Raw genomic sequence first — 10,041 nt, 5'->3', positions numbered from 1 at the left:
CTAATGGCTCGGACAACAGCGGAAGGGTAGGAGACAGGAAGGAGGAAGTGAGAGGAGCGGACTGGGGCTCAGACAGCATACAAGAGCCCTACCTGCAGCCTGTGATATCAGCAAGGAAGGAGGGGCCAGCAGAGAGTTCCAGTGGGGAAACAGCCGAGGGGCGTCCTTTCAAATTCACCCCGGAACTGAGGCGATCAGCGGCTTGCAAACGCAGGGGGAAGAGATTTGGGGTCCCCAAACTACTCTGCTGGGGGAGGAGCCCAAAAGCGCCATTGGGAGAATCTGATAGTAGTGAGTAGACATGTTTTCATGAAGCTCTTGCATTGTAAATAGCTTTCACAATAAAAGCACTAAAGACAAGATGGTTTGGAGTGTCGCTGCTCGGGGGGTAGCCAGCCATCGCCCAGACAGATCCCGTTGTTGCTGTCCAGATGCGCTATAGCACAACAAAAGCAGGATGAAAATAAACCAGTACATTTGTGGTATAAATATTTACGGGATTTCAGCAGGGAGCTATGGGAGATGCACTGATTGGGAAGGAAGCAGTGTGACCACTTCAAAGCTTTTGCAGGATAAAACAGTATTGTTATCTGATGAATGTGAGCACATACACCAGGTATCCCCAAACTGCTGCCCTCCAGGTGTTGTGGCTACAACTCCCATGATCCCTAGCTAAGAGGACCAGTGGTCGGGGAAGATGGGAATTGTAGTCCAAAACATCTGGAGGGCCGAAGTTTGGGGGTGCCTGACATACACTGTATTAGTCTATCAAATTGCATTGTTTGCACCTGCAGCGAATAAAATCTGAGCAAGAAATTTTGAACCAAGCATCAATGGTTTGTAAAGGAAACTCGTTAATTTGAGAAAGTTTATAATTGATTTCAATTTTGATTCTGATTTTATTTTCACTGGAGAGTATATTTATGTATATTATTGTGTATGTTATTGTATTTGCTACAGGCAATAAATATTTATTGTATTGAAAGCAGAATAAGTACAAAGCGTCAGGAATGTGTAATGAATAGGACGTCTGGAGGGGCCATTAACTCAGCTAGTCACATGCATGCCATTATATTCTAGACTCAAATATGCCTGGAGTCATTTGATAGTAGCAAAGTCGGCTTATCTCACATTAAAACTCTCTTGCCAAGTACAGAACTTCTTCATGATTGGGTAGCTTAGCAGAAGAGAAGCATGTCAAACAGATGGCAAATGAAAACAAATGCAACTAGAACAAAAATATGTTTAAAAAGGACGTGCATGATCAAAGCAGCCATTGATTTAATAGGTTGTTCCAGCTTTTATCTTTTGCATGCTTGTGCACATGTATTTGTTACTACTGAATATTCATAGTAACATTGCCATAGTGTCATGGTGGGTAAGGTGGCAGACAGCTTATTCTGTACCTGAATAGATATATGAATATGAAATTTTTATTTGCTGATATGATTCACTTTATATGCTATATTTTTTCTTTACCTATACCTCTGCAATAAATAAATATAAATAAATAAATTGTTCAGTAGCACCTTAGAGACCAACTAAGTTTGTTCTTGGTTTAAGCTTTCGTGTGCATGCATACTTCTTCAGACACCAATTTTGTGCATACAGAGCCCAGAAGACAGATATAAAACAATAATGATATTGATCTATCGCAAGATCATCAACCTCATATCCTTGGTTGGGCTGTTGGGTGAACTCAGGGTGTGTTCACATCACTGCCTTAGAACACAGTCTGTCCCCCGCTTCCCAGTGTGTTTCCCAGCTCTTTCCCCTCTAGCTGTTCAGATCAGCACAGCTTCATTAGTGTCAGATTCATTTCTCTGTGTGTATACACAAGAGAACATTGACAAGGCCCCATGTGGAGCACATTACAGTAAGCCAAACAGGACATAACTAAGGTGTGTCAAATCAACATCTCAAGGAACAGGCACAGCTGGCAAACTAGCTTTAACTGTGCAAATGCACTTCTAGCCACTGAAGAACCTGAGCACCCATCAAGGCTGGGTGCAAGAGAACACCCAAATTGTGGACCTGTGTATTCAGGGAGTGTGTTACATTCCATCCAGCACAGGCTGAATCCCTATTCCCTGTTCTGCCTCCCAACTGACCAAGAGCACATCTGTCTTGTCTGGATTAAGTTTCCATTTGTTCATCCTCATGCATATGATACATTTCATGGGAGACAGAACAGAATCCTGAGGAACCCTGCAGGCCAAACGAGTTCTCCACCACCACTTTCTGGGTTTGCCCCTCCAGGAAGGACCAGAATCAGTGAAAAACAGTGCCTCCTTGTCCCATCGCAGCGAGGCAGACCAGAAGGATACCATGGCTGATGGTATCAAAAGCTGCCAAGAGGTCCAGCAGAACCAATAGAGCCATACTACTCCTGTCCAGTTCCCGGCATAAGTAATTCATCAAAGCGACCAAAGCCATATTTGTCCCATAACTAGGCCTGTAACCAGATTGAAATGGATCTAAATACTCGATCCACTCCAGAAATTCCTGGAGCTGAGATGCCATCATACCCAGGGATATTAGAAACTGGCCAATAATCATGCAATACGCTGGGGTTCAAGGAGGGCCTTTTCAATAGAGGTATGTTAACTGTCTCCTTAGGCTTGCAGGATCCTTGCCTTGTTGTAAGGCGGCACTGATTTCCCTTCAGCCACTCAGCAGCAAGTTCCCCACTGGTCTTTCTGATGAGGCAGAAAGATCTGCTAGTACACCTGTGGTAGCTCTTACATTTCCAAGGATCCTGCCCACATTCTAAGGCTGTACAAATTGAAAAGTATTCATTAACACTGGACAAGCAGAGGCCAAAGTTACATCCACCCGACGCATATCAACTATAGTGTCCAAGTCAGAACGGATCTGAGTGATTTTGTCAGTGAAGAGCTGAGCAAACAGTTCGCAGCAGGCTGTTGCTGTTGAGTACTCTAAATTCTCCCATGGGTCAGAGTGCAAAAGATATCTGACCACCACTCAAAACAGCTCCACTGGATGGCTCCTTGCTGATGCAATGGAGGCAGAGAGAAAAAGAGATCGTTGCTGTGCTCACTATTCTTCAAATAGGCTCTAGCCTATGTTTGGTTGGACTCATTCTGAGTTTTCTGCCATCATCACTCTAGTTCAGGCATCCCCAAACTGCGGCCCTTCAGATGTTTTGGCCTACAACTCCCATGATCCCTAGCTAACAGGACCAGTGGTCAGGGAAGATGGGAACTGTAGTCCAAAACATCTGGAGGGCCGAAGTTTGGGGATGCCTGCTCTAGTTGCTGTCTCATGTGTTTCATCATCACATGTTTCTAGAGAAGCAGGGGGCGGGTTTTGCTCCACTCAGTGAGATACTCGTGAGCTATCGTGTCCACCACCTTGGCTATTTCTCTGTTCCCAAAGTCCACCAGTGCTTCAACAGAATCACCTTCCAAGGCAACAGGAAACTCCTCAAGAGCCATCAGCCACCTGGGACGGACCAGCTTAGTCGGTCCCCCACCTCTGCAGAGGCTCCAGGCTCCAGCAATTCTAAACTCCATCAAGAAGTGGTCTGACCATTAAAATGGAACTATAGAAAGTCTATCCACTCTAAGATCACCATCATCCAATCCAGCACAAAAAAACCTAGTCCAGAATGTGCCCAGCTGCATGTGTAGGACCAGAAATTACTGGGAATTTCTGGTTCTTACAGGGGAGCTTCAAAGTCCCCGAGAACAAGCACCAACCCCAAGACCACCATGGCTAGCTGAGGAAGAAAACTAAAAACCTGTTTTACAGTTACCATAATGCCACATTTGGCTTCCAAATATATTTCAATAAAAGCATCCCATGAGGCTTTGTATAAGATAGAATAGTACACAGAATGCTTGGCTAGGTGCTGTAAAGGAGAAGTTTGAAACTGCTATGTGATTATAGCTGTATCAACCCAAGCTACACTGTACAATCAGATTGGGAGTAGAAAAGCTAGTGATAATACTTAGTGTCTTTTATTCAACACTTCACTTTATTTGCACACATTCTAAGATAAACATGGGGTCACGAAGAGTCGGACACGACTAAACGACTAAACAACAACAACAAGATAAACAACTTTTCTTCTGTATACTTCTGTATATTTAATCATTATAAATAAAGATGCACAATTTAGATTCTAAAAGCACTGTAAAAAACAAAATACCTTCATGAATGTAACAAGTTTAATTCAGTACATTTGAAGCACTGCAGTTTTAACTCGAATTGATTTTAATGGGATAGTTATTTTATTTAACTTTTTCCTATGGAAATTAAGGTGTCTCAAAAGTATTCCTTGCTTTTTTGGCTAAGTACACAGGACTTTTCTTTGCCTATGATGATTTTTTAAAAAGAATATTTTCTATTAGGCACATATTACTGTTGTTTACACTTTTGAAAATCCTGTAAGGAAATCAAGGCAGCTTTTAGAATTCTGCATGAGAAAGGCTTGTGGAAGTCAAAAGGTTGGTAAATTTTAACAGCTACACTTAACCCCCTCCATTTCATGAGATGAACAATATTATAGGAAACAAATGGTAACATTTCACATTTCCTACACAGAACCCATTACATCTTTACAAGGTTTGAAGAAATAGTAAAACACCTTGCCAGCGTAGATACACAATCAGTTCTGTTTGGCTCTGTATTTGATTAAGGCACTTAAAGAGACATTCTTCAAGGGAAACTGGAACCCAGTTCTACGCAAAAGTAAGAGCAAATGATGAGAGTTGTGTTGGGGTCTAGTACTGCTTCATGCTTCAAGTAGCTGAATAGCCTGGATGGCCAGTTTTTAATGAAAATTGCTTTGACTTTCCACATAGTCCTTCCCTCAATTCTCATTTCCAGTTGTAAAAATTAGAACTGTTAGGAATTAATGATCAACTGAAAGGCTGCTGCAGCACAGCTTTACTGCAGAAGACTAGGGTTTTTGTAACCTTTAGGTTCCAATCCAGATTTTGCTACTGACATGTCAAATCGACCAGACCTAGAAAGAGTTTCAGCTTCTCTGTAAAAATAAAATACTTAAAATTAATACCTATGTTCCAAACATTACATCATTTTGTTTTGTTTTGCTGTCAGGAAGAAAAAAATCAACACACAAATACATCTGCATTCCACTTCATGTTATTCAAATTTTAAAAGTAATGTAACTTTCACACTGAAGCAGTAGCCATGCTGTTGCTTCTTGGGTAGGAAAATCAATTCCAGAAGCTGCAGAAGTAAAGCACTGATTGTTAGCAACTGCAGGATATTAGAAGTAAAGCAGATAAAGTGAATTAGGATTATACTGTATAAGCAAAACAGATATAAGGGTAGGAGACACATAGCCTAAGTATAGAAAAAATAGTGACTCCTAACAGATTCCTTTTAGATGAGCCTGCCCTTCTCTCCACTGGGGTTGTTATTGCCTCTGCATCAAACAGAACTCTTGCCTCTGACAAAACAATCAGCATGCTTTGGTATCAAATCTGAATCCCACAAAAGTCTTAAAATACATGTAACCTACCTGGGACAGAAATTGTTGCACTGAATATTGATAGTTAGTAAATAATTACTGTATTAATCTATGGAAACAGCTTAATTAGTGCTAACAAACAAGGGAAAATATATACAGTGGTGCCTCGCTTAACGAATGCCCTGCTTAACGAAATTTCTGCTTAACGAAAGGATTTTTCGAGCGGAGGTTGCCTCGCTAGACGAATTCGTTTTATGAAAAATTCGTCTAGCGAATCGCGGTTTCCCATAGGAATGCATTGAAATTCAATTAATGCGTTCCTATGGGCAAAAAAAAATTCAGTGCATTCCTATGGGATTCGCTAGACGAATTTTTCGCTATAATAAAAGACCCGTGGAACGAATTAAATTAGTCTAGCGAGGCACCACTGTATATCGTATCAAAACAGTAAAATCATTCATACAAAGCTACAACAAAAATGGACAGCCCTGGATACAAAAAAGAAAGAAAAGCCATGCAGGAGAAATGTGCAGAATAAATTATTGTTGCAAATTGTTGGTTTAGATTACAGTACTGCCTAGATTATTCTAGTGGAAAAACAAAAACAGAACACCACTGCCCTTAGACAGAACTGCTCAACAAATTCATTTTCTTACTATGTCTGAAAGCAAAAACCACATGCAATACACATTTGTAAAAGAGAGAATAATGTTTTATAACTTTATTTAATAGTAGATTCAAGATTTTCAGAATAGTCATTGGCAAGTCAGTATTAGGATTGACATTTGATGTAAACTGAGAAATACCATTTCTGTCACATAAGAACACCAATGTTAGAAAAGGTATAAAATACTGAATATCTGTTCGAGAAAAAGTACCGTGTTCTAGTGTCATGGCAACGCCAAGAGAGGTTCCAAGGGAAAGGGAGGAAGAAGAGTCTGGGCAGGGATCCTTAGGAGGGGATAGACAGGAAATGGCAGAGAGGGAAGAGGGGAAGAGAGCCGAAAGAAACCGGGAGGCAGTAACGTCTTAAGGGTATCCAGCTGCGTGGTGCAAGAATCCTCCGGCGCCCCCCCCCCACGGCGGCAGTAGCGTGCGGCTGAGGGGCGGAGGTGGAGGATGGCGGAGCCTGGACAGCGCCCACTACCTTGCAGGGGGGTGGCCTGGGTGCAGAGCCCACCTCCTGCAGAGGGGACTGCTCGGCCTCCCGCCCTGGACCGACCCCTCCTTGGCGCCTCCCTCCAGCGGCTGCTCCGGGACGTGGCGGTAGCGCGCGGCCATTGAGCTTCCTCCATGAAGCAGAATCACCAAGACTCCTGGCTAGAGTGGCAGCAGGCGCGTGGTGCCACTCTAGGCAGGAATCTCACTGATTCTGCTTCATGGAGGAAGTTCAATGGCCGCGCACTACTGTCGCCATGGGGGGGGCGCGGCGGCAGCAGCTGCTCCCAAGCACCAGCCATTCGGCGCCCCTTCCGCGTCCCTGGTGGCCAGGCGCCCTGGCGCCTTGCGCCACCCAGCCCAGGCCTAGAGACGGACCTGCCGGGAGGCGAGACATCTCTTGGATGCTGATGAAGAGCCCCAACACCACTCCAATACACACAGGCGCCCTCAGCTCAGGAGAGGAGGGAACTTAAAATGCTATGTTAGAGGAGCCGCCGCCAACGTTTACTTCTCGGATATGATCCCGACGATACAGATGCGTGAGAGATGTTCTGTTCCTTATGTATATATGTAAATAATAAAGGACTGTAAAAATATCTCTGAGTGAGCAGAGGTATTCCTTGCAAAGAGTACCTACATCTCTTACATTTAGTTAGCTTTTATTCTGTGCTAGCAGATTAGTGCAACTATTCAACAAAAATGTGCAAGCCCTTTGTGAACACTAAGCACATGGATGTGAAATGTGTGAGCAAAGTAGAAGTCAAGAAGCCTATAGAAGCTCACTCAGCAACCAAGAAGGTTACAGAGAATCAGGGACAGCTTCTCTTGGGCTGACTCACCCAGTTTTCATGTAAGATCTTATTTTCCACATTCCAGCAACTACAACAACCACAACCATAAGAACCGTGAGACATCCTTGAAGGGAAAAAAGAGAAGGATATACTGTAGTACCAATTAATGAGACAAAGTAATTATTTTTCTGTTGAGAAAAAGTAATAGTATCAATAGAAGCCACAAGACCTTGCAATGCTCTATTGACATTAAAGTCACTCAGGTGGATAAGTTCATGTGCTACTGGGTACTGTTAGGTCTCTAGACACATACGTACTTCAAGCAGCAAGTCCGCTGTACACCTGCAGTCACCCTTTTGGGGGCAGATGTGCAGTTGTCCTCAGAGATTGATTGCAGCAACGAGTTCTTCCGGCCCCTAACAGATGTCAACTTTGCTGACTTAGCGGCCCTAATGACAATCAAAGAGCATCTCTCCAACCCAAGCAGTGTGTGAAGCTGAAGCAGAGCTGCCAGGTTGCCCCCAAGATTGAGGGGCCCCAGCATGCGTGTGATGTCACACGTATCGTATCACATGCCATGCATGTGCAGTGGAGACCAAGCACTCTGAAGGAGCTGGCCATTAGCTATGTGATGTGTCTCACACACATAGCACCTCAACACTAGGCCCTTTATGGTTGGCATGCCTAAGCTCAAGACACCCTTACTCCTGAGGATTTTTTAAAAGCCCCAGTCACACCAGGTGCCAGAACATTAAAAGCCACAGCATGGGGGAAGTCTGTGCTGAATTTGGAGACAGCTATGTACATTATAGGAGCAAAGATAGTGGAGGAAGCAGAGCTGGCCTCACCAGACAGGCAAGCAAGCAAGCAGGCAGGCAGACAAAATATATCTGTCTGTACCCTAAGAATATTTGATAAAGAATCATTTTTTTCTCTAAGTAACAGTCTTTAACATTGAAACCACAAATGTGAGAAAAAAAGTTAGTGAAATGCACAAGGCATTAAAATACAATAGAGCAGCGATTGTACACTAAAGTAACTTACCGGTACTCTAAATTGTACACTAGTGTACTCTAGTGTACTCTAATTGTACACTAAATTACTTACCAATAATAGTTGCTGTGGTGTATTCAGATTCTAGAATAGAAGAAAATTAAAAGTGTGAGCTAAAATTTGAAGCAATTTAATTGTGACAGATTGTGGCTCTCTCTATGTTGTATGTATTAATATTTTATTGAAGGAATTTCAGTTATAAAGAAATAAAATAATACAGACAGAAAAAAGAAAGGAAAGGTGAGTTTAAAAAAATCAACAAATATGTGTAGAAGTTGCAATGTAATATACTCCCATATATACTTAAATAAATAGGATACGTTATAATCCTAATAAATATGTGGATATTAATGCTACGTTCTGTATAAACTTAGTTCAAATGTTGTCATTTCCCCCCAAAGTCTATGTCCATTCATAAGTCACGAGTGTTGTCATATTGTCAATCCATTGATTGAAAGGAATCTTATCTTTATTCTTCCAATTCATCAGTATCAGTCTCTTTGGCCACCATTTGGGCAAATAGAATCCATTTCCATTGTCCGGTTGTTAATTTCCATGCAATAGGTATATATTTCAAAAGAATATTATTTGCTGAAAGGTTTAGCTTTTTCTGCATAGTCATAGTTATACAGTCCAGCACTTCCTCCCAAAACAAAGTGCATATACAACACTGTACAAACTTATGTTTCAAGTAGGCATTGTCCTTGCCATATCTCCAGCATAGAGCTTTACCTGTGTCATCTCCAGCAGGCGTCTCTGGATTGTGTGTCGGTCCTATACAAAAGAGGGGATTATTATTATTATTATTATTATTATTATTATTATTATTATTATTATTATTATATTTATATCCCACCTTTTCCCCAGACAAGGAATCAAGACAGCATACAGATAAAATGGAAACAGTTAAAAAAAACATGTAAAATTTTTTAACAGTAATATTGTGTGTGTGACCTATTATAAATACAGATAATTACAATAAAAAACATCATAGCAGCAGCCTCACCAGTTCATAAAAATAGTATAGGAAAATTTAAATTAAAGCAAAGAAAACTGTAAAGCTTATAAATTTGCTGTCATGACAACATTTCTGCTGTACCTGTATTGTCTCCAGGAGGTACTGTCCCTGGACCTGCTCATATAAAAAAGAGGGGATTGTTATTTTTATATTTATTTATATCATGCTGTGGTGGTTGCCTCCACCTGTACAGGACCCCCCAGACGTTTCACGGTCCGTTGATTCCTGCACAAACCACTTTATTATACCGCTGCCACCAACCAGTAATAAGTTTGGTAACTATCCACTACTTCAGACAAGGATAATGGTTGAACAAAAGAGGTTTATTTAGAAATGGTACATAAGCGTATGGTTTCAATAGTTAAGTTCCTGAATTCTTATATAACAGTTCCTATACCGGCCTATTACCTCTAACCTTTAATAACTAAACCGTCAAACACTCTATCCTTTCTGATTACCTACCACCTAATGCCTCACCCTCCTCCACCTTCCACACAACTCCCTCAACTCAACCCTCATGCAACTCCCCCAACTCAACTCCCTTCTACCTCCCA

At 41.8% G+C, this 10,041-nt stretch overlaps 1 protein-coding gene and 1 pseudogene across 1 annotated transcript in view; both read right to left on the bottom strand.

Annotated features, from left to right (window-relative positions):
- LOC148685093 (uncharacterized) overlaps nt 1-10,041 on the bottom strand; it is a 144,798-nt pseudogene continuing 134,757 nt past the window's right edge.
- LOC118088520 (C4b-binding protein alpha chain) overlaps nt 3,968-10,041 on the bottom strand; it is a 67,301-nt gene continuing 61,227 nt past the window's right edge. Inside the window, exons 20-24 of the mRNA XM_088673564.1 lie at nt 9,569-9,601; nt 9,202-9,243; nt 8,524-8,553; nt 7,465-7,540; nt 3,968-5,014 (exon numbers count right to left, since the gene is read on the bottom strand). Of these exons, the coding sequence (XP_088529690.1) occupies nt 4,915-5,014; nt 7,465-7,540; nt 8,524-8,553; nt 9,202-9,243; nt 9,569-9,601 (281 nt within the window). The 3' untranslated portion in view covers nt 3,968-4,914. The remainder of the gene's footprint in view (nt 5,015-7,464; nt 7,541-8,523; nt 8,554-9,201; nt 9,244-9,568; nt 9,602-10,041) is intronic.

Source organism: Zootoca vivipara, chromosome 7 (assembly GCF_965207765.1).
Source record: "Zootoca vivipara chromosome 7, rZooViv2.hap1.1, whole genome shotgun sequence".
Taxonomy (NCBI): Eukaryota; Metazoa; Chordata; class Lepidosauria; order Squamata; family Lacertidae; genus Zootoca; species Zootoca vivipara.
Note: the sequence above shows the minus strand (reverse complement) of the source record. Positions and strands in the feature narration are given on the sequence as shown.